Here is a 25,123-nt window from a genome sequence, read left to right as displayed (position 1 = left end):
TTCTCGGGAATCAAATAATCGACTTATTTTAGAACGATCGCGGCTATTTAAGAAATCGGAGGCGGGACTATTCCCACCTCTCGTTCCCACCACTGCAACTCCTGTGTAGCCAGGATCTACAGCTTGACCGCCACAAAAACCCAACCAATGAAGGTCAAGTTTGTCCCGGGGGAAAGTTAAACTGTCATTGGACCCGCAACGAAATTAATCAGAAGAACATAGGAGGAGTTCGAAATTAAGGTTCGACTTCCCTCCATTGCAAAGCGGATGACAGGTGACAAACAAAGGTTTAAAACCTTTAAGAAAAAGATTATGCACCACGGACAATAAATTAAATTAAGGGGGCCTATCTTATGAGCAATTAGCAACTACCTGCCAATAATATTTTTCACAAAATCGCTTAAAAGCACGGAAATTTTTCCTTGTCGCGACAAGATCGGTGTAATAAATTGCGGAAACAGATGTATGTTGTATTGAATTAAGCATTATATCACGTTCATGTTTCCAAAGATCACACTCCCACAAGATATGATGGGCAGACTGCTCATGACTGACATCATCAGTGGAACATTCGCAAAAAGGAGACGGAACTAGTTTGGATTCGTGAAGTTTATGTTTAAAGTTGCCATGTCCCGTGAGGAACTGCGACAAAGAAAAGGTGGAAAGTAAAATGTTTTAATTTGTACTGATTAAGGCTATTCATGAAAAAATTAAGTTTTATCTTATACTAGCGGACCGCCCGCGACTTTGTACGCGATACCCCCTTAGAGGTTGAATTTTGTAAAATTCCGTGTTAGTGATCTCCTACGTTCTAAAAGGCACCCCCATGCAAAATTTGAAGCACTTGAAGTTTCTGACGATTCAGTCAGTGACCTTTCGCTGTTATAGATATAGATATATCACTCTAATGTTAATTCGTTTGACCACAGGTAGGTCATACTTGGCCGACGCGCGCAGCGACCTGCGGTGGATGAAGGTGTGGCCCAACGGCACCGAGGGCGACCTACTGCCCACACAAACAGAGATCAAGACCACACGGTAAGTGGACATTAACAATCAGTTAATGCACCTAGGTAGGTGGTTAAAGGCTATTGTCAATTTTCCCCAAAATCGATTCGTCAAAATTTGTAATTAATATACATGTAGGTACGCGTAGGTATAAAGTGTGATGAATTTGGTTTGGTTTTCCCTGTGACGAGTAGATTCTGCGGAAAATCGTCAATTTTCTTTTTTAATGTCTGAGAACCCCACGTTCTTAGAAACTGCCCACGCAAACAGAGATAATAATAACCGGCACCTTTTCGTTATTGTCATTTTGATCCAAAAACCATTTCTCGTAATTTTTAAGTTTCATTGAGTCATCATCATCATCACTATTTCAGCCATAGGACGTCCACTGCTGAACATAGGAATTCCCAATGATTTCCACATATCATATTCTTTTTAAAGAAAGTTACGTTCTTAAAGACAGAAGACTAGCAGCTATGCCCGCGATTTCGTAAATCATGAAATTGTTTTTCAGAGCGTTGTCTCCTATTTGAAATTATATTATATCTAAACCAAAACCTTTCATTTATCAAATAACTACTTACGTCATGAACTGAAATGTATCCCAGATTTTTAGTTACTTACATAATGTACCTACTATCAAACAACGCTAATAAAAAGCTATTCATGTCCATGAGTAACATCACATTTTACGAAAAAACACAAAAGTATGACGATATTTAATAAATGTATGATTTCATTGCCCTAACATTTCATTTGTTAACACAAACTACCTTTAGTTAGCAAATTCGTAAAGAGAGCAACATCACCGCAATTCAAACAATGCTGATGTTTAAACGTTATATTTTCGTTTTTTTTTTCTATCGAATCAATTTGTGTTGATTGATAAATAAAACAAAAGAGCGGTCATGAATAACAAACAATGGAAACGTACAGTGGGTCTAGACAAAGTGCAAATTATAATCGCAAACCAGTCGAAAAGTGGTCGAAAAGCCCCTTTTTTGTATGGAGTTTTGACGGATTCGATTTTCGATTCGATCAAAAAGTGCGTTTTGTCTAGGGGGGAAGATCAATGTTTCAGAGAATTCTGTTTTAAATCATTCAGCGTATTCATTTGTAATCCCTGCCACAATTATGCCAGCAAACTGTTTTAATAATTGCTAATTCATAGGATTTTTGCTGGAAACCTAAATTGATAGATTTTTGTTAATTTTATAACGATTGTTTTATCGACTTACATTTAAAACGGAATGTTTCAAATGAAATGCAAATTATAATTTCTGATAGTTTGACAATAATTTAGAAACTAATTAGCTAAGCCTGTTGTTTTTTGGCTACGTGTGAAAAGCAGTCTATTATTGTAATTAATTTAAAATGTGTTGTAAAATTGACAGGCTGATTTGATTCGTTCGTAGCTAGGTTCAATTAAAATTAGTTGAATGTCAATTTATGTTGCGAGTTTTGAGCATTTTCAATTATTTTATATTACATTTCAAAATCTTTATTATGGTTGTCAACGTTTACTATGTTCCATAATAAGGGTTGTCTCATCTTACTACACAAAACGAGTGTAATGTGAAGTTATTCTGTCAATACAGGGATGATGTAGAAGATATCATCGGCTCCTACCTACGGATCGAGCGCGTAGCGGCACCGGATTACGGCATGTATGCGTGTGTGGTGCACAGCAACGATCACGTCGACCGGAAGTACGTCACCGTGCACTACAAATGTGAGTACCCACACTTTATGAGAATACTAGCAACTGTAAGGCTCTTGTCCCAACACCTTGACTACATATTCTCATACTAAAGGTCGGAACGCATTTGAAAAATTGTAAACACAAATTCGCCGTGGATTTTTCCCAAATAAAGCACAGAATAACATCGAGAACAAACTTCATTTTCAATTTGCGAATAGTCCAGGGAAATAGCAGAAAAACACAGTGAAAAAGTGAAGTAGCTGAAAAAGTGTTCACTGAAAATGTTCGCGCGTTTTTCGAGCACCAGTATTAATTGGAGCAAGCTTCGGCCATCTTTTTTCTACCATTTTTCACGTTACATGTTACCTAACGCTACCTACGTACGTTAGCATACACAAATAAAACATGCGAGTTTTGTATCCCGTCGCCTCCGCGTCCGGGGCGAACTAAGTAATGAGGCAGGTCACAAAATAAAAATAGTAACTGTACCTATTTTTTTATTTGTGTTGAGCGGCTATTCTAGTTCAATAGAGTCCTAGTATCACTGCGACCGTTATCGATCTATTGTGATCGCCGCTGTTTTCCTTACAGTTCGCCTCCGAGTCCTGCATCCATTAGGAAGTGCAGTATCTTTTGGGGGGCGATATATTTTACATCTTGTGGGCTTAGGATGTGTTTGCCCAGGTGTAAGCTCCGCTTGTGCATCAGAGGTCCGCAGTCCGTGAGAATGTGTAGTGGCGTTTCATCTGCCTCTTGGCACATCCTGCACGTTCTTGTTTCGGACAGTCCCATAGTGGACAAGTGCTTGTTTAAGCTGCAGTGTCCAGTGAGGGCTCGAACTGTACCTAACAACTTACAGAATTAGTACTGCCAATTCCACTTCATAAAATGCTACCTTATAAAGCTTTGCTCGCAATGACCTCGCTATACTAAGAAATTAAATACATACCTACGTAGTCTATTTTTTGCTATGCAATTGTATTTTTTTGCATAATGTAGATAGATATAATTTATCAATCGCTTATACAGGATTTGAAAAAGCCCTAACAGAACTGATTTTAGTGATTAAATACAACAACGTTTTGTCATTTGAAAATTATAAAAAAGGCGCCACATAGCGGCATTCTAATGACATAGTAATTCAAACTTTTATCTTTTTACGAATGTTTAATGTTGGAACAAAAAAAAATCAGCATTATCTCCTTTATAGGTTGTTAATAGAGATGAGACTAGTCGGGAAAGCCGACTATTCGGCATCATTTGTAGTCGGCCGACTAGTGACGACTATTCGGCAAAATATGCCGATTATAATCGGCGCATTACAAAATTAAATATCAGAATGAAATAAACTCATAATCACCAAGATTGTTATGAGGTGGACCAAGGGCGTTATCTAAATCACTTTTGACTGCAAAAAATCAGTAAAAAGTGGTTTCACCTGATTTAAAATTTTGGCATTCAGTCTAAATTCATACAAAGTTAAGATTAGTTAAAATTACCAGAAAATCATCAAATAAAAATTATGACAATTTTTTTTTTCGGGGAAAAAATACATGGAATTGCTTACCTATCCTGCGGGGAATTGGTAGATTATGTGGGGCTCCTCTCATCGGAAGGATGAGGAATACCCACATAAATAACCTCTGAGATCGCTATAGTGTGAAGAACTATGGGAATCCGGATAATGCCATCAACTATCACAGTCCGTCCCGGCAATTTCCCACCTGTATGGCGGGCCCTCCTGTATGAGTACAGGCACAAGGCCAGATGTATGGCGGGCCTTGCCTTTCCGACGGTAGTGGTAGTCCGTGCTATGCAGGCGGGGGTACCCCCACGCCCCCAGCTCTCTGACCATCACCGTGGAGGGTGGAGAGGAATCAGTGGGCCTAGGATACGTGCCGCGATAAGCGCAATTTCACCCATACATTTTGATGCGCGCTCGGGCTCGCATCCTAGCCCAGCAGGAGGTGATCATATTGTCACCTCCTCTGACCCCTCCGCCGTCGAATATTATGACATCTACCTTAGGTACTGTTAGGTGATTGTAATGTTGCTTTTTATTTTTTCTCATTAAAGAAATTTCATTTCTCAAGAAGTTATATTTATCTCTTTGGTAATCTAGATATTCATATTTCTTTGAGAAAATCTAGATATTATTATTCGGACAAGTAGGTATTAGAATGATCGGCATTGCCGATTATAGTCCAGTCAAATTAGNTGGTAATCTAGCTAGATATTCATATTTCTTTGAGAAAATCTAGATATTATTCTTCGAACAAGTAGGTATTAGAATTATCGGCATTGCCGATTAGTCGGCCGACTCATCGGCAATTTGAAAACCGACTAGTCGGTTAGTCGGCAAAGACCATAGTCGGCCCATCACTAATAATTATATATCGACAGGTAAAATGTCATCCCACTAGGGGAGGATCGGTAACAGTCGAGTTGAACGGCAAGAGCGCAGTGAAAGAGTTGATTGAAAAATACACACCGAATTGAGAACCTTCCCCGTCACACGTCACACGTCTCCAATATTCGCCAGATATGATAACGGCGAATGTCAAACGTAATGTGAAGGCAACGTAGATAAGTCAGGTCAATTCAAACTCGCTGACGTCGAAGAGTTAAAAAAGAACCATCGTTAGTTAAGCGCGTCGCAAATTGAAATATGAAGGCATCGAGTGTGACTGTTTGAGGAATTCACAACTGTCGGCGGGCGGGCGGCGGCGAGGGCGCGCGAAGTTCCTAATTAAATATGAACGCGGCCGCGGCGGGCGCTTCGGCGGCGGACTCGTTTCACTTTCATATTATCATCAACGGCTTTGTGAACAACCCTGTGACGAAATGTAACCTAAACTAATCTAATGATTAAAAACAATTTATAACACCATAAAATTCTTGAGATTAAATCGATTTTTGAGCGTCTTTCAGATTAATTTGATCAATAGGTAGATACTATGGTAGATTGATTGTTAATTAACATTAATACAATATCTATTATTTACCGAGTGTATCCTTCATTTTAAAAAAACAATGCAAATGTTGTTTAAAAAATATTAAAAATGGCGATAATATTTTTTTATTACCATTTCATCAGTTCCAAACGCTTAAATAATACACATAGAACAAGGAACCTTCAAAAGCGAGCTCGATGTGACGTGGATTCAAATTCGTTAGCGTCACAACTGGCCGCCGGAACATGAAGCGACGGCGCTTGCGCGCGCGCCGGCCGGAAGCTCTTCCGCCGCGGGTTGCCTAGGAGGCTCCATCACCGTTCGCAACTTGTACGGACGTCATAGTCGCTACTAAACGCGAACGCCACGTCGTTCATTGTTAAAGACAAACGATTTCACAAAATTAGGAGTATAAGCTGGGAAAATTAGTTCCAGAAACTCGACGCCGCGACGGGGAAACTGGGTCTCTCTTACATAATTTTTTTGGAAATATCTCATTTCCTATGGGTTTTTTGCTATTTGTATTAATTATCAATATTGTAGAATACAAAATTCTCCTCAAATTTTGTTCAAAAAATTTTTTTATACGGTGAACCGTTTTCGAGATAGAGGGCGGCCGCTAGTACTTATAATAAATCTGTAGAGAGGTCAATTCTATACATGAAATATATTTTCAAAATAACTATCAGGGGGTGATTAGTGATCGATACTGATGCCAAAAATGCAATCAGTAAAATTTTTGTCTGTCTGTCTGTCCGTCTGTATGTTCCTTATAGAAACAAAAACTACTCGACGGATTTTAACTAAACTTGGTACAACAATTATTCTTCATACACCTGGGCAGGTTATAGTATACTTAGGAATTCCCACGGGAAAAGGAATTAGCGGCCTCACCCTATTACATCGGTCTTTTCGGTATTTCGGTCTTTTAAAATCTGTAAAAGTAATAAGTAATTATATTTTCAGTTTGCATGTGCAAAAAATATATATTATATATTTTTTATGCATAACAAGGCAGGTATTTTCAGGTGGAATATAATAGAGGCCAAATAAATAAAATCGAGTATTCATTGTGTGCGCTGGCGAACGTCTCGTGTGTTTCATGCGCGGGAGTGCCAGGAGTATCGAGCTTCCATCCATGCCATCAGGATGCTTTTAAGGCAGAGGGAACGTGTGAAAACAGTTTTGTAGAAAAGGCTTTAGGGATGTTTCTTGGGTCAAAAAGCAAGAGTTTGAATTAGTCCGTCAGTTAACTTATCAAAAAATACTCTACACGTATTTTTCACTTTTTCAAACTAATGAAAATTTAAAGAGATAAAGCGCGACAAAGTTCATAAGAAGAGGCCCGTGACGTCAATGCGTGCATAAAACTGCCGCACGTTGTGACGTCGTGCGGAACTTCAACGCACCATAACTATGTAATTATTTGTTAGATTGACAAATAAAAATATATGTGTCCAATATTTTTTGATATTAAACATTACGGACTAAAAAAATTTTTTTAGGAAACTAGCCTTTGTCTGATCTGATCTGTCTTTGGAGTTTGAGTCGCCGCGCCACTTGACATTCCATCAGCCGTCGAGTGATGTGTGGAAATTGAAAATTTTACACTTTTTCTTTTTCAAATTTCACCGTCTAACGTGGACGTGCATAGTTTTCTCATAAACTATGTGCAGTAGTCATTGTTTGATTTGAACTCTTGTCACTTTCCAACACACGCCTCACGGGCGCCGCTAAACCGCTCCCAATATGAAATTACATTCCAACGATCTTGATTAAACGCCGAACTTCTGAATTTAAGGCTGCGAAGAGACATTCCAACATGTGAAGTGAAATGAAACTCGTTTGATGGCCCTTTTTGACAGCATGCTATTGGAAACAAATTAAGGAAAGAGTATCAACAGTGGTGGCGACGCAGCGGCAAAGCCAAACAAGGCTAACAAAACCCAGCACAGTGGAAGGATCCGATCACTGCATGCGCCAGCGCCGCGCGGTCATTACCTGAAATAATGACCGCGCGGCGCTATAGGCCGCGCCTATATAGCGGATGTTTACGCGGAGCGCTCATGTGCACACACAACGCTGGCAAAGCGCTAACAAACAAACAAACGCGCCACTACTGCCCGCAATGTGCGATGCCGCGGCACAATCGGTACTAATCGGGACTAATCAGGGACTGATTAGTCATCTTGATGAATAATGCAGAGTATCGTTAAGGGCAATTTTACCGATGGCTGGCAACTTGACTAGTTTATAATTGCCGCGCGATCGATCCGCGCCCGCTGCCGCTACCAACGACACTGTTCTCCCTCGGCTACTGTAGGAATTTAATGGCATGAATTGCTTGAATGAATTTGGTTGAGAAAAATAATAAAGGACAGCCATGCCCAGTGACAAAAATACTTCGAAGCAACGCCGGTGTTTTAATTAAATTAATAATATTATTTAATATTAATTTAATATAAATATTATTATTTCGTAGTATTAATTTAATATTATTAAATATTAATATTATTTAGACTGAGATTGAGTTACGGCGTGTAGGTAATGGTAGAGTTAGAAGCTTTGTGCTCGGCTCTACATGGTAACTTTTTCACAGTGCGAGCCACGGTTCGTCTTGGTCACGATCTTATTTTACATGAAAATGTTTTTATTTATCCCACCACATTACCCTAAATATTGTGCATAACAAACTACAAATCAAGCTTTGCGAAACTTTTTTTGTCTCAATTCTTCTTTACATTCGTGCCCAAGCAGCCATACCACCGCGCCCTCGTGTATTACTCGTTTAATCAACTTACGAGTATAATAAGGGCAAGTCGCTTCATTTCGTAAAACACTGGCGCTGTCGCGCTGCGTTGTTGCGCCACTCGCGGGCGGCAGCTGTCAGCAATTGTCACAACTACCCGGCGAAGCCTGCGACTGCGGCCCGCGGTCTGACTAACGAATACAAAACAAAAGCCAACAAACTCGAGCAGCCCCAACCAAAGACATGTCTCAATTCTTCTTTACAAGATTTCGACATCACCACCACTTGTTCAGTGATTGATATTATTGGTACAAAACATTGAAATAATCCTGACCACTGGACACACAAATGACACCCAGTGTCATCCAAAATCGGTATCGTTTGACAGCTCGCGGTTGTTGCTCTATTCCGAAGGTATATTAACTTTATGGGTTAATATTTAAATTGAATCACAATCTGTACAGGCGTGGTACAGGCGTCAGTGTGCGTGACACAAGAACGTGTACGGTTAGCATGAAAACTAAATAAAGAGATGTTTTATGAATCCTACATCTTATAAACATTTTTGTACGCTACAAAATTATTAGGTTCATTACGGCTATTAGATTTAGCCAGTGTCGAAGTAATATTGATTTTGTCAATTTTTTTTTGTTTATTAATACCATAATATCTACAAAACGTTTACTGGACATTAAACAATAACAAAACAAATTTATTTATGTCTGACATTTGCATTATAATATTTTATTTTATAGTGACATGTTTGCTGTTATTCCTAATCATGGAAACGTCACCGATTTGTATTCTTATTAGAATATTGAATCTAATTAATAAAAATATTGTTAGTTTTCTGAAAAAAAAAAAAAATATCGTTATGGATAAATTGCTTTTTTACATGCAGACTGTAACATCGCATACACAATCGTTTTTCAAAAGTTTTGACAGACATGACACTACCGTAATGTGCATGTATACGTACAAAGTCAAACACAAGTAAAGTGCACTCGCCTTCGTGAGTTGCAAAAAGTATATCAACTTTTTGACAATTTGGGTGTCACTATTTGACGCTGACTGTACCAGCAACAAAAAAATTACAGAACTGTAATTTGTTATTTGGGTGGTTCTACTTTTAGAGTCCATCACAAAAATAAGGTTGTCCCCACAATAACGAAGGTTAATACTTAATACAAAATGAAGAAACTATCATTTATTTCATTTAAAAAAAGTTAATAACACCTGTTTAGATTATCTAGTTACACTAAGTTTCAATTACAATTTAACTGTGTTAAAAAAATGACTTCAAACTTTTAAAACAAAGCTAAAACGGCATGTCCCCGTTAGGTGTTGCTTAGAACTATTACGTTTTTTAGAAATAATTTGTTGAAGCCACACAATTATTTTTAAATAAAAAGAGATATACATTGTTAAACATGGTAACTACAAAGTTTAATTTTATTTATCTGTAAAAATATATTTTTTTGGTGTGACGAAAGATTGTCCCGAAAATTGGAGTATCCATCGTCACGAACAGTCAAATATTAAAATAAGTTCTTAAAAAATACGTGAGTAGATCACGTTTTTTAGTAAAACGAAAGGCCATAGACCATAGAGTATAGAACGAAACTCAAATCAAGTGTTTAACACAGCCAGCTTGTCACTTCTTTTACATCAAGTACGAAAACGGGCGGCGTGTGTTTATTCTTAATGAAAAATGGCTGAGACACTCATTAGTTTTCAAGTTAGATTGATTATTAATTGTTAGATGTCTACTTCATCACATTTACGTCTCCTTCGTAACGAAGAGTTTGATCTCGTCCCCTAATAAATATTATCTCTTAAACAACAAAAATGAGAGTGTTAACTCTTTTTGTAACTCATTTTATGTCGTGTAATACTTGGTTTTTAGTGTGTAATACTACTTTTTCAATATAACTTTATAAAAGAGAAAAATTATAGATTTTTGTTAAGTTTTAAAGGTGTAAATGTGACGAAAGGGACAAACTGTTCATTTTTATGGAATTGTTACCTGATTAAATAACGATTAACTACCAATTGTCCAAGACTGATTTAAGCCGAGATTTTGTAATAATAAATGCAAATATCTATTGAAATTTCTTTTAATTTATCGAGTTTTAAACAACTGAATTTCGTGACGAAGGATACATTTTTTTCCATCTTAGTCGAGTAAAACGCAAAAAAATATAAGTTTTGATAAAAAACTGAGCTGCTGGTCTACAGATACCGAATCTATGGTAATTTTCCTACATTTCAGTCGTATGAAATGTACTAAATAGCTTTCTTTATTTTTTTTCATGGTTAAGACCTTAAAAGTAGAACGACCCATTTACATCATACATAAGACGCTACTGTTAACTCTAGTGGTGCGCGTTTTTACAGGTGGGTGGACTTTGACTGGGGTGCTACGATATCGTTATGCACAGCACAGTCGTCGCCGCAAGGGGCAAGCGGAGGCGGTACTCACAGATGTCGAGCGCGAGCAGCGGCGAGGCGGCGAGCAGCAGCGCGAGCAGACACGGCGTCATCGCGGCCGCTACGCCACCATCCCTACCGACGCACCGACGCAGCCGCTGCAACAAGGACACGCGTTCAATGAGGGGCTGATGGAAGCCACGCAGTCACAGTCATACCGCACTCGCGGCCGCTGATCCGATGGAGTAGTCGAGCATGTGAGCCGTCTGATGTAATATTGAATATTTTCAGAATAAAACGAGAATTCATCTTTCAGGTGATGATTAGGCCTAAATTGCAAATAAATGTCTTTTTCTGAAAATTGTCGCAATTTGTAACTGACGTGGGGCAAGTAGTAGACAACATAAACATTTGTATGAGTTTTAAAGCATTCGTTGTGAATAAATTTGGAAACTATTACTTACTAGCTTTTGCCCGCGGCTTCACCCACGTGAAATTTAGTTTTTCACATAATATAAGCCTATATGTTATTCAAAGACTTCCGAAAACTTTCGAAAATTTACTACCATACCATACATGTTCTGTATAATTACAATTATTTAAGATTTCATGGTTTCCTTTCATTTTATTTATCAAGTTTCTTAGAGAGATTTCATCCTTATACTTAACCCTAACGATTTGCGATTACGATTGAATACAGGGTGTAATTTTTAACAGATTTGAGTTGGTTCGATTCTCAGGGCTGACAAGCTTTGGAAATCTTTGGAGTTTTGTTTCTTTTAAAAAATAAAGCAATGTTTTCTTTGAGTAACATTTTCTATCTACAGTATTAAGAGTACCTTCCCTCCAGGTGGCATTACAAAATTCCACCCTGTATATGATATAGTATTATTGTAATTGTTTATCTATAGTATTATTATTTATAACCCAGAATAACATCAGCAAAAAACACAATTTCACATACTTAGATCTTTTACAAAGTAAGGAAAGGCATTAATATGTATAAATAAGAACTAGCAAAGGTCCTAATATGGATCCCTACGGCATACCTATAGTTAGAAGTGCTCCAGAAGACTCAGTTCCGTTAATACAAACTTATTGTTTTCTGCCTGTGACATACGAGTTCAACAGATAAAGTGACTCATTCGAAACACCATAATGTCGCATTTTGTTTAGTAAGGTTTGGCGGTCTACAACAATCAAACGCTTTTGAAAGATCACAAAAAATGTTTTTAATCCGATAAATCAACACAGCCTCCCCCTCCCCTATAATCTGAAACTGTTAAAGAGCACGGACTTCAAGAATGTAGATGTAATGATCAAAAGTTAGTCTTAAATTCTCACCGAGAGAGTCAACGTCATAAGTAAGTATAGCCTGACCAGGAACATAAAAACCCTCGCCATGTTGCGGAAAACTAATGGTACTAATTTCTTTTAATGGCAACAGTAACTGAAAACTTCATTGACATGTCACCTTGCATGTCAGTCTATTGCTGTCAAAGTGTAAACAAACTTTATTTTAAATGTGCGCAATGAAGAATGTTCACTAATTTTGTTTTTTAGCTTTCTGTATTCTCTGTTAAAAATAAAAAATACACGTGAAAGAATTATTTCGATACGTCAATTAGTTTCCAAGATATTGAATTTTAAAAGTGCGGGCGGCGGCCGGGCTGCCATTGTGTATTTAAAGTAAATGAATTTAAGTATGTTTATATCCGTGAAAAAAAATGTATTTAAGTATGTTTATATCCGTTTTCTTGTGAGCGGAAACTGTGAATGTACGTCACGCGCGGTCACGTGACCGTTGGCGGGACTCAATATTTAAGCGAACTTTGAATGCCTATAAAATCATAACTACTGGGTATTTTTGAATGAAATAAAAACTAATGTATTTGTAAATGTAAAAGCCTAGCTGTAACATAGGTTTTAAGTGATTTTGCATACCTAGTAACATTCTCAATTGATTTTGTGAATTAAATTGCTAAAATCTTTTTATAGTCGTGAAAGAAAAGTGGTTCACAATGTGTTACAGTATTTGTCGAAGAGAAATACTAAGGGTTCGGACAATATTTTCATTGAATAATGTTTCCGACAAAGGTTGTCAAATTGACTGACATGTTTATCGTATAGTACAGTCCACTATGAAAATTAGCTGTGGTTTGTTTCAACTACCTATTTCAATTTTTTTTGTCACTTTCTAAGTGTTGAATTTTATGGAATTGGGAATGAAGTACCGAGTTTGAAGCGTTCATGAGCAGACATTGCAGTTGAATATTCAAGTTCTGAATTTGATTATTGATGAATAATAAAATAAATCCTACTAGCTCGATTGATGGTTTCATTTAATTTATTTAAACCAGGTTACCTATAATAATATTTTCAACCGACTTCAAAAAAGGAGGAGGTTCTCAATTCGACCCGTATGTTTTTTTTTTCTATGTTTGTTACGCGATAACTCCGCCAATTATGAACCGATTTTAACAAATCTTTTTTCTGCGTATAGGTAATACCTCAACGGTGGTCCCATTTAAATTTAATAATAGAAAAACCAACCCCCAAGGGTGGAAAATTGGGGATGAACTTTTTTATACGCAATATCTCCCCCGATTATAAATCAATTTGAACGATTATTTTTTTGTTGAATAGGTATTATCAAAAGGGTGGTTTCATGCGAATTTGAAGAAAATATTTCACCCCCAAGGGTGGAAAATTGGGGATGAACTTTTTATACCCAATATTTTCAATTTTTAGTTTTTTTTTGTGTTCACGCATTTGAAGTCGGTTTTATTTTTTTTTAAAGTTAATTTTTTCGTTAATTTATGAAAATATCAAATTAGCCCGTAATCCTAAATCCTGATACATAAAGTTAGGCTATTAATTTAACACAGGTACGACTGTACTCAGTGTTGCACTATCAAATGCAATTGACGCGCCTCTATGCCAGGGTTTTTATGTTCCTGGTCAGGCTATAGTACTCGTATCTTCAACATTAAGTAGTAGGAAATCTAAGATACGAAAACTCATTCAAAACTAAATAACATGAACTGTGAGAAAACAGAAGGCGACATGCATTAAAAGTTAGCCTCCCCGTACCTGAATGTAGGTGTCAGACAGTCGGGACGAGACGGCTCCGCGCGGCGCGGGAGCAGCGGCGAGCGGCGTGCGACTGCTGCGCGCCCGATGCATTACCCGCAAATAAATTACCAATCGATCGGAGACAATTTATATTTCATAATAATTCCACGGTGTGAGCGGCGCACTCGGCTACAGAGACTTTACCGCGCGGCCCGACCTCCTCGCCGGTGATTACCACCTTTTGCTAGTTTGAATATTACATACGATCGTGTCGTCGCAGCTAATGCCAGCCAATTATAATTACAAGTGGCTAGGTAGGCACTGCGGGCGGGTAGATCCGCCGATTTGNAACTAGGTAATCTTCGTTTCAAATATTAATTGTTTATTTTTTTAACTTCTGATTTGGTTAGTGAATTGGCTATTTCGAAGAATTTACAAGGAGATTTAAATCAGAAGATAGCAATACTACAGTTCACACTAAAAAGAGAGGTAGGGCCGCAGAGAGCGAGATAGATATAAGTAGGTATTTGACTCAAGTTTTTGTTCCAACTCTGCCCTCCATTTTTATCTTTAGCTTCATGGGCGAGACGCAATTTGGGCAGGGGCATATTCACAGATGAGACAGGGGCGTATTAAAGCTACCGCCNTCAAAAACAAGAGCTGCTAGAAAAAATCTGAGGGTAGATTTAAAATCAGCGAGCCTAAATTAGTAAACAACAAGTGAAAAATCTCATGCAACAAAAAAAAAGTTCGATTTTGTTGTGCAGTGTAATTGTATGGTCTTAAACCTTGTCATACATATTTTTGTGATAAAACTTACTGTTTGGCTGAAAATCTCAAAAACCCGTATTTTTTAACTTTGACCTTGAATTTTTTTTTTAGCACACGTCGGATCGATGGGGACTTTTCACAGTTAATTCATAATGGTGCTCCAAACATTCGTACCAATTTTCAGCTGTATGCGAATTATTGCAGGGTTCATGTCTAATTTGACTGGACTAATTAGTCGGCCGACTAATCGGCAATTTGAAAACCGATTAGTCGGCTAGTCGGTTAGTCGGCAAAGACCATAGTCGGCCCATCACTAGTTGTTATCTATACAAAATGCATTTTCCACAGTCAACGGCCTGTCAGGCATCACATCCTGGTCCGGCGACAGCAGCATACCCTGGCGGCCCCTAGTGCTGGGCATCGTCGCGGGGGCTTTACTCCTGGTGTCCCTCATCATGCTTCACCGACGGTATACGTTGCGACTTCTGCTGGCAGCGAGGCAAGCTAGGGCTAGGACGGCTACTGCAGCGCACCGAGCTAGAGGTAAGCTTTGGTTTTTTTTTTTAAAGAATACATATTAGTACCCTGGCGGCCTCTAGTGCTGGGCATCGTCGCGGGCGCTTTACTCCTGGTGTCTCTCATCATGCTTCACCGGCGGTACACGCTGTGACTGCTGCTGGCGGCGAGGCAAGCTAGGGCTAGGACGGCTACTGCTGCGCACAGAGCTAGAGGTAAGATTTGGTTTTTACTTTTTTAAAGAATATTAGTACCCTGGCGGCCTCTAGTGCTGGGCATCGTCGCGGGGGCTCTACTCCTAGTGTCCCTCATCATGCTTCACCGACGGTATACGTTGCGACTTCTGCTGGCGGCGAGGCAAGCTAGGGCTAGGACTGCTACTGCAGCGCACAGAGCTAGAGGTAAGCTTTGGTTTTTTCTTTTTTAAAGAATATTAGTACTCTGGCGGCCTCTAGTGCTGGGCATCGTCGCGGGGGCTCTACTCCTAGTGTCCCTCATCATGCTTCACCGACGGTATACGTTGCGACTTCTGCTGGCAGCGAGGCAAGCTAGGGCTAGGACGGCTACTGCAGCGCACAGAGCTCGAGGTAAGATTTCTTTTTTTCTTTTTTTAAGAATATTAGTACCCTGGCGGCCTCTAGTGCTGGGCATCGTCGCGGGGGCTTTACTCCTGGTGTCCCTCATCATGCTTCACCGGCGGTATACGTTGCGACTTCTGCTGGCGGCGAGGCAAGCTAGGGCTAGGACGGCTACTGCAGCGCACAGAGCTCGAAGTAAGATTTGTTTTTTTCTTTTTTAAAGAATATTAGTACCCTGGCGGCCTCTAGTGCTGGGCATCGTCGCGGGGGCTTTACTCCGGGTGTCCCTCATCATGCTTCACCGACGGTATACGTTGCGACTTCTGCTGGCAGCGAGGCAAGCTAGGGCTAGGACGGCTACTGCAGCGCACCGAGCTAGAGGTAAGCTTTGGTATTTTCTTTAAAGAATATTAGGCTGAGTTGCAACTTTAACAGCAACTATAACGATAACCAGTGTGTTTTGTATGGAGTTTGACAGATTTCTGACGTTTGTCAAAGTCAAATTAAGATGGTGCACCCAGCCTGTGATTTGTTTTTGCACAAATTACTAATAGTCCCGTTAGCTCTTCGTACTAAGCTAAATATATGTGTCACGAGTGGGCTCACCACAATAGCCGAGCGTCAGCGGGGTTCGAACCCGCGTTTATCAGATGACGAGTTTGACATCGTTCGGCTATCGTGGCTTTTATCTGTTGTAGAACTCTAGCCATTCGAATTAGAGATAGACATAGGTGCATTTTTGCGAGCGTATTGTTTGCACCTATAGAACGAAAACTAGGGCCACGACGTATAGCGAAAAAAGAAATCCTAAACAATTCGAAACTTCTGTTTATTTATGAATATTATCGTAGTTAGGTACACTTTTTTAAGTAAAATGTGTAAATTTAGAATGTATCACCTCATCCTACGTAATGGTTTTGTTTGACTGTAGTGATTTTTTTCGCCTAATCCTTCGAATTCAGATAATAAAAATATGAACTCGAGAGTAACTCTCAGTGAGATTAAAAGGGCTAAGCTTGGCCTCTCAAGGGTATTATCGGAAACGGAATTATCCTTCGAAGAACTCAAGTTACGATATACCTGCTCATTTATTAAGTATTTCTATATAAATTAACTTATTAATGATCGCTTATCACGTTAATACGACCTCGTATTGTGATGTGAGTCACATTTCTTGAACATAGCAAGTGGCACAAGGATACGTTCTTAGAAAAGTACCGTTCCTTTCCTATTATATTATTATTAACGATAGAAATAAATAATGCCGTATTTGTTAGAAATAATATAATTGCTAAGGATTCTATTAATAAATTATGTATTTATAAGTAGATAGTACATACTTTATTTAATCAAGATCATATTTAATCGTAAATCGTAATCAAGATCTGAACTTCTGATTTGCGTGCTGCTTTTAAATTACAGTGCCCTAAGCCTCACTATGTACTATTTCAATTGGGGACTCCGCAGCACACTTTGCGTACTTAGTTCTTGTAATAATCTCTATAATAACGATGAAACGCTACTTTAATAATTGCTTCGCTATACTACTCGCTCGATTTTGCAGCGCGCATGTATCTATTATCATTCTAAATAGGCAACAGCACTATTAAATATCATGTTACAAGTTTATAAACATATTTTAATGCCGTACTATTAGAACCTGTTGACAGCTCGCGAGATGGAAAACTATCTGTGTCAACAACATGCTTATTTTTCCTTTAACGTGAGCTAGAAACATTTTAATAGAATTTTCTTAATACACTTTACCGGGAATCGCAGTGAAAACTACTTTGAGCGCTTCCCGGTAAAAACAGTCGACAACATAATTCTACATTTATTATTATGTGTTATCATCCATTTCCGGAAAATAGAAAAATATTTCCTTTCACGATCGCTTCTGCGAAAAATGCCGTTAGACGGCATCGATATCCATAGAAATTACCTATTTGCATTTATATTACTTTTTCTGAACTAAGCGGGTGTTATTCATAGTTTGACGCTTTGAACGAATTTTATGTTTATTTGTTTGAAGTTTTCTGAAATATGTATGTTTATTGATTTTCGCCGTTTCTCCACAAAGGTGGAGCAGAGCGGATCGGTTTCCACTTCTCCGCTCCGCTTTGGTGGAAACCGGGCCTTATCAATTGACAATAATACATTGTATTCGAAAAATATGTAGGTATTTGTGTAAAAGTTTGTTTTAAGTGATGACAGGAGATTTGCTCAAAAAAAGTCATTGCTTTTAACCGTATCTTCACAGCATTAAAATTGTCTGATATTCATCATCATCTTTATCATCATTTCAGCCGTAGGACGTCCACTGCTGAACATAGGCCTCCCCCAATGATTTCCACAGTGGCCGGTTGGTGGCTTGCATCCAGCGCCTTCCCGCTACCTTTATGAGGTCGTCGGTCCTTGTGGGTGGACACGCTGCGCTGTATGTCTGTCGCTCTCTGGCGCTGTCTGATAATAATTTATTACAATTCCTATTCCCAGTGCTGGAGAAAGAGTTCGATGTCCTGGTGTGCTGGACGGCGGTTGACGCGGAGCTGGTGCGAGGCGCGCTGCTGCCGACGCTTGCATTGAAGTACCAGTACCGCGTGCACACGCTGCAGCTGGCCACGAGACCCGACCACTGTGAGTGTTACCACAGAATAACAATAAGTACTACGTACAGAAGTTTTACTTCTCGAAGATATTTAAAAAAATGTATGCTCAATGTCATTAACAATATGGTGTAATTTAGCCTGTCTCAAGAGTCAATCACCATTTTTTTGACAAACGTCAGTGATCGGCACTGCGCCGAAGCTATAGGGCTGACTCGGTAAANAGGTCCATGGGGTAGAAGTTAAAAATATCGGCGATTTTAATAATTAAAGTAATTCGTCGCCAAAGTATAAAGTGTGCGCGGTCTCTAAGGCCTCAGATAAGGTTGTGGTTTTGAAAAATACATTCATTTTATATGTGTAGTTAAGTTATGTATTACGACACGCTGGCACGCTTCCAGTTCAAGTTTATATGAGAGTAGGTAGGTAAATATATGGTTTGGTATATCTTAAATAACGTATGAACATCTTGTTACTTTTTTTAGAAAATTTTCTCGCTTTCCATAGAAAATTGTATGGTATAAAAATTATGTTCTTTTGAATTGGGGCTCTAGACTTTTTGGCATCTATTATATTATTACCTAACTTTTTTTTGAAATGATGAATGATAGCCCTGATAGGTATAAGTACTTCTGTCTGTCTCAGACCCAGGGGGTCCCGTATTCTATTCCCAGTATGGGCAACATTTTCTGGTTATCATAGTGGTGGGTAGGGCTTATTCTAGTCCTCCTGCCTGAGTAGCTACCACTATGATCATAATGCCATAATGATGATGATAGTAGTCAGTTCCTATGTGTTCCATTCTGGGCAAAGCTCGATTTTTCGATCATTACTTTCCATCAGGTAAGAGTAGGCCCGACACAATGCTCGAAGGCCTTAATCGAGTTTCCTAATAGGCAGGCCTTAGGGTGCACCTGCACGTGGACAAAACGAAGCTTATGTCGAATGTCCATGTTGCACCCTACCCAGTTTCAATAAGGATTTTCGCGTTTGAAAAATCCGCCAGATGGCAATACGTAGACGCGAGGTCCAAATGCTGCATGATTGGTTATTTTTGACATGACATTGACAGATATGCTCATTGGGAGCTTGATTCTCGAGATTGTTTTGTATGATGCTAATATATTATGCAAATAAATGATAAATAGATATGTATATTTACCTCGGACATCTCCGTTGTGAGTGAAGAAATATATCTAATTACCCTTTCTTTTCCAGTTTCGACGTGCGCGGGCGCAGCTTCAACAAAGCGCTGCACTGGTCGGACCCGCTAGCCTTCGGGCGGCGGGCGTACTTCGTAACGATGTCCAGACCCTCGTCACTGACCGTGGACGCCATACAGCTGGATGATGAAGGCATATACCGGTGCAGGGTCGACTTCAAGAACTCGCCCACGAGGAACTTCCAGATCAAGTTGAACGTTGTTGGTGAGTTTGAATATTTCCATTATCAGGTTAGGTTAGTCTTCAATTAAAGATGGATTCTGCACTCATAGCGGATGGTCTGCGCCATAGAGATATAGAGAGATGCCAACTAATGCGCTGAGTTCGAAACTCAGTGTCGCATTGGAAATTCACACACATAAAGTAATCAAAATATGTGCTTATTATCCACTGTGGTATCAGTTTGTTCGAATAATCTTTAGTACTACCACAGAATAATAATAAGTACTACGTACAGAAGTTTTACTTCGCGAAAGTATTTAAAAAAATGTATGCTCAATGTCATTGCAAAATGGCGGAGGAAATACATGACTTAGCATGAATTATCATGAATAATATTAACTACTTATTTACCTCTCAGTGTCTTGAGGCAACTTAAAAAAGTACATTCTGTGTTTTTATTATTATTTAGGCTGTTAAATACTGCACAGTATTTAGTACACCATTTTCTTTATTTTCTTCCATCAAAGAATACGCGTGCGTGAGTCAATGTTCGCTCGTATGTGAGGCCTTGTCGAATAGTATCCTGTAGGTGGGCCATCGTGCGTGTTTTGTTTTCGATGTTAACTCGCGGAGATGAACAGGCCTGGTGTTACTTATGACAGAGCTTCAGCTTTCGTGTGCAGCTAATGTAAATGTAGTGTGAGAATATGTAAGTGCATGGAAGTGATCTTTTGTAATAGCTACACACGTACCTAGGTACCCTAGTCAATAATGCCCGTTTTCACCATCAATCCCCAATTTTTAAGTGACCCCTATGGTAACAATTAACAGGAATTTTGTGGTCATAGGGGTAACTTAAAAATAAGAGATCGATGGTGAACTGAAAACGGGCATTAGTCCACTAATCTCTAACATCCTAAGCTACGGTACAAGTGAGGGATGTCTATCACCGTGATATCTATTAAGGTAAGACACGGAGTGTGGCGAGGAATAAGCGTTCCTGCACACGGTGCCGTCGCCGCTTCGACGCCGCGCTGTAGATACGGTCGCAGCCGCCGCGCCGTCTCCGCGCGCTTTACCTCGCTTTGATTGATTCATTCCATTATCGGCCGCGTACCGTGCACGTGCGTACGCGGCCGCCGGCGTAGGAAACGCGCGCGGAGGCGGCGCGGTGGCGGGCTTCGCGCGACTGGTATCTACAGTGTAGTCTACACTGTACACCGCACGTGCACGGTACGCGGCCGATAATGGAATGAATCAATCAAAGCGAGGTAAAGCGCGCGGAGACGGCGCGGCGGCTGCGACCGTATCTACAGCGCGGCGTCGAAGCGGCGACGGCACCGTGTGCAGGAACGCTAAGGCTGTTCAAGAACTGATGGCTAACTAGGTGGAATGAATAATGTAGTCCCAAGTTCAAAAAGAATTTATTAACTATACAATATTTAAAGTATCGCTACACTTTACACAATTGTTCACTGACACCCTTCTCCAAATTTTCAGGGTACAACGAAGTGATGAGTCAGATGGCGCGCTGCCGCTCCGTGCTGGCCGTGCTGTCGCCCGCGCAGTACGCGCCGCAGCAGCTGCTGACCGCGCTGCGCCAGCTGCGCGCGCTGCCGCTGCCGCCCGTCGTCGTGCTGCTGCAGGTAGGTGTCCAGCGAGCGTGCAGCGCTGCACAGCGGCGATGCAGCGCTGTCCCCGCGCAGTACGCGCCGCAGCAGCTGCTGACCGCGCTGCGACAGTTGCGCCCGTCGCCCGTCGTCATCACAATGCGTGTGATGCAGCGCTGTCCCCGCGTAGAGCAGGGTACTCACCTGCCATGTAGCATGTAACGTATCCAATCTTCAAGTGAGTACTCGTCTACAGTCATCGCGTGTCCTCTAGCTGTGAGCTCCCGGATCCGCAGTGATCGTGACAATAGCCGCCTTTGTGTTCGCAGTGATACCGCCACTCGGCGGGTCACTGCGATCTCCCTGCGAACCATGCGCGAGCAGCTCGCAGCGGACTCGTGCCTATGTACTCGATACAGTATCTGACACATTACATGCTACACGGCAAGATGAGTGCCGCCGTAGTACGCGCCGCAGCAGCTGCAGCTGCTGACCGCGCTGCGACAGCTGTAACGATGATGAAACGCTTTAAAGCGGATGTTGTTGAGGCGCTGTACATATTAAGATGCATCAGCGTCAGTGGTGATGTGGTACAAGTAATATAGCAGCGTGTGAAACGTTACTATACAGAAGTTGTAGTCTGCGCAGTATTGCGTCATTAACGATGCAACGGGTAATGTACTACGCTTCTAGTTATGTAGTATTCTACAGCCAGAGATCAATTAGGCCTTGTCCAGGAGGGCGAATTTGCCGCGAATGTATTCGCGCGGACATGAGGGTCTGTATGACGCGATTTACGCTGCTAGTATCTCGCCAGCGCGCGTATGATTCTACGCGATCATACGCGCGGCGAATTCGCCCTCGTGGCTAAGCCGAGTTACTCGAGTTGAAACTCAAAAATTAACTAAATCAATTCCAATTCGCAGGACTTACCCAAACTGAAGCGGGAAGCGAAGGAAGGCGGCGAGCGGCTGTCGGAGCTGGTGTCTCGCACGCGCGTGGTGGCGTGGCGGCACGTGCACGAGCGCGCCTTCTGGACGCAGCTTAGGTTGGAACTGCCGCTGCCGCCGCCGCCGCCAGAGACCCTGCATGTGAGTTTGAACCTTATTAACTTTGCAGCAAGGACTACACAAAGTACTGTCGACTATCAATTTTTGGTCGAGGGAAGCGCGGGATGCGGGGAGTTTGATCCGAGCAATCCGAGCGTCATTATTGTAGTGTGCGTGTGCACTCATGGATGATTTAACGTGTACCGATAACACTCAAACATTAGCGGAAGAATGGTGGGGCGCGTCTTCGTGGATGAAACGATCTATACTTATGTGCAATTAGAAAAATAGCACCTATTGTCTTACTTACTAACTATAAAGGTGAAAGTTTAAGATGGGTGTATTTCTGTTGCTTTCACGCAAAAATTAATGAACGATTTGATACAACTTTACAGCATTATTGTTGATATGCATAGAATATTGCAGTAGCTATTATTTAAATAACAATCTGTGACAAACTCAATTTCATGCAATTTAAAAAATTACTAAATATAAAGCAGTGTTCACCTTGATGTGCCGTCGTCCATGATTTTAAAGTTGTGTTGCCACAATTTCTGCAGGTTTTGCGTTGCTTCAAACGTGACACATTTTTAACCCACTCATTATTTCCAGATCAAAAACGAGTCGACGGACAACAAGAACTCTTGCTCGGGCAGCCTGACGGCGCTGGTGTGAGGCGACAGTGTACGACACTCGCGCGCGTGTCCGACACACGCGGCGCGGCTGTGTCAGCTCTCGTGCTGCAGTGTCAGACACTCGTGTGCCAGTGTCACACACTCGACGCGGCAGTGTCAGACACTCCCCCCGCGCGTCGCCAATCGTATCAAGACTGTGAATAGTTAACTTTTTGTAATACTAAACTTTATATCACATTATTTTTTAGTTATGTAGCTGTAGAAAAAAGTAAATTCTGTATACAGTTTTCTAAAGATCTCGACATCTTTAACCCTTTCGATGTTTCGACGGAAATTCTCATCTCGATTTCTCTTTCTTGTGCCAAAGGGAAGTAACGAATTATAATCATGACAATGTATTTCTTAGTTACGACTTATTGTGCTATTTATTTTATTTATCTTCTTGAGACTTTTGTCACATGCGCTTTAATGTGTTGCTTATTCGCTTACGTTGTTTCATAGCACATTGCCTTGAAGCGCGTGTGGCAAGAGTGTGGACTAAGCGACGTGTACATAGGGCTATTATAGGGTACTGCGTACAAACCTTACTTTCTTCCATGTCTGTATTCTGTTGGTTATAATAATTTTAAGATTTTCCCCATTAATCTACGTATTATTGTATAGTGTAGATTCTATATACAACGTGTCCCAAAATTCAAGGATAAGCCGGCGCCGCAGGGTGGACCTAGACATGACTGCTTTAGGAAAAATAAGAAAAAAAATCTATCTCAATTATTTTTTAAGTTACAAAATAAATTATGAAATTCGTCGAAAATTGACACCCCTTATGATATTTTACATTTCCACGACTACAATTTTTCGAATACTTCAGTTTTTTTGTTTGTATCGGCAACTTTAGTAGTGCTGCTGTCCACCTCAATTCTTAAAACCCTCAGAATCCTTGCAGTTTTTACACAAAAGTTAATCAAAATATGATATTTCCTTAAAATTTTGAACGATTTTTACTTACACTCCACTTTGACTCGTCGTTTTGTAAAAAAACAGTATGAACACTACTGCGGCAAGTTTTTTATAAATTTGACGCAACTATCCAAGATTCCGAAATGGTATAATACACTTAGAAAACTAGTCGCAAAAAAGATATGCGTACCATTTTTACAAGCACTTCGCTTGTTAGTTAGTATGGGATAAATCTTGCAACTGAATTTAAAACCAGTTCTCCTTAACCAATTGAGCTGAAATTTGGTATACTTGTGTAAGTACGATGACAATGCAATATTATGGTACCATTGAGCTGGATGGAGTATGGAGGTGGCCATAAGAACTCTTAACGAAACGGCGGAATTACATCTAGTTTGGGTTCGTTGGACTTGTCTTTTCGAGCACTTTAGTGCTAGATGATGTTCAGGGTCCTGATGATGAAGTCAAGAGGTGGCAGGAGCTGGCCATAGGAACTCCTAAACGAAACGGCGGAAGCTTATCGAGTTTGGGTTCGTTGGATTTGTCTTCCCGAGCACTTAGGCCATGAGATTGAGAAACAACTAAAAAGCTTAAAATAAAAAAACTTATTTAAAAACACTTCGTTTGAAAATTATAATTGACTTCATCATCACGACCCTGGACATCATCTAGCACTAAAGTGATCGAAAATACAAATCCAACGAACCCAAACTCGATAAGCTTCCGCCGTTTCGTTTAGGAGTTCCTATGGCCAGCTCCTGCCACCTCTTGACTTCATCATCAGGACCCTGAACATCATCTAGCACTAAAGTGCTCGAAAAGACGTCGTTTCTCAATCTCATGGCCCAAGTGCTCGGGAAGACAAATCCAACGAACCCAAACTCGATAAGCTTCCGCTGTTTCGTTTAGGAGTTCCTATGGCCAGCTCCTGGCCACCTCTTGACTTCATCATCAGCACCCTGGACATCATCTAGCACTAAAGTGAACGAAAAGACAAATCCAACGAACCTAAACTAGATGCAATTCCGCCGTTTCGTTTAAAAGTTCCTATGGCCACCTCCAGACTCCATCCAGCTCAATGATACCATAATATTG

General features: G+C 40.3%; 1 protein-coding gene across 1 annotated transcript in view; it reads left to right on the top strand.

The window, feature by feature from the left end:
- The window catches only part of LOC114352169 (interleukin-1 receptor accessory protein), a 62,506-nt gene extending 39,081 nt beyond the window's left edge, over positions 1-23,425 (top strand). Inside the window, exons 5-11 of the mRNA XM_028303666.1 lie at positions 930-1,038; positions 2,607-2,740; positions 15,038-15,232; positions 18,280-18,420; positions 21,275-21,420; positions 22,311-22,475; positions 23,046-23,425. Coding sequence (XP_028159467.1) covers positions 930-1,038; positions 2,607-2,740; positions 15,038-15,232; positions 18,280-18,420; positions 21,275-21,420; positions 22,311-22,475; positions 23,046-23,108 — 953 coding nt within the window. The 3' untranslated portion in view covers positions 23,109-23,425. The remainder of the gene's footprint in view (positions 1-929; positions 1,039-2,606; positions 2,741-15,037; positions 15,233-18,279; positions 18,421-21,274; positions 21,421-22,310; positions 22,476-23,045) is intronic.
- The last annotated feature ends 1,698 nt before the right edge of the window (positions 23,426-25,123 follow it).

Source organism: Ostrinia furnacalis, unplaced genomic scaffold (genome assembly GCF_004193835.3).
Source record: "Ostrinia furnacalis isolate ACB-3 unplaced genomic scaffold, ASM419383v2 OfSCF1268, whole genome shotgun sequence".
Lineage (NCBI taxonomy): Eukaryota > Metazoa > Arthropoda > Insecta > Lepidoptera > Crambidae > Ostrinia > Ostrinia furnacalis.
The sequence above is the reverse complement of the archived record's forward strand: the minus strand, read 5'-3'. Positions and strand labels throughout refer to the sequence as shown.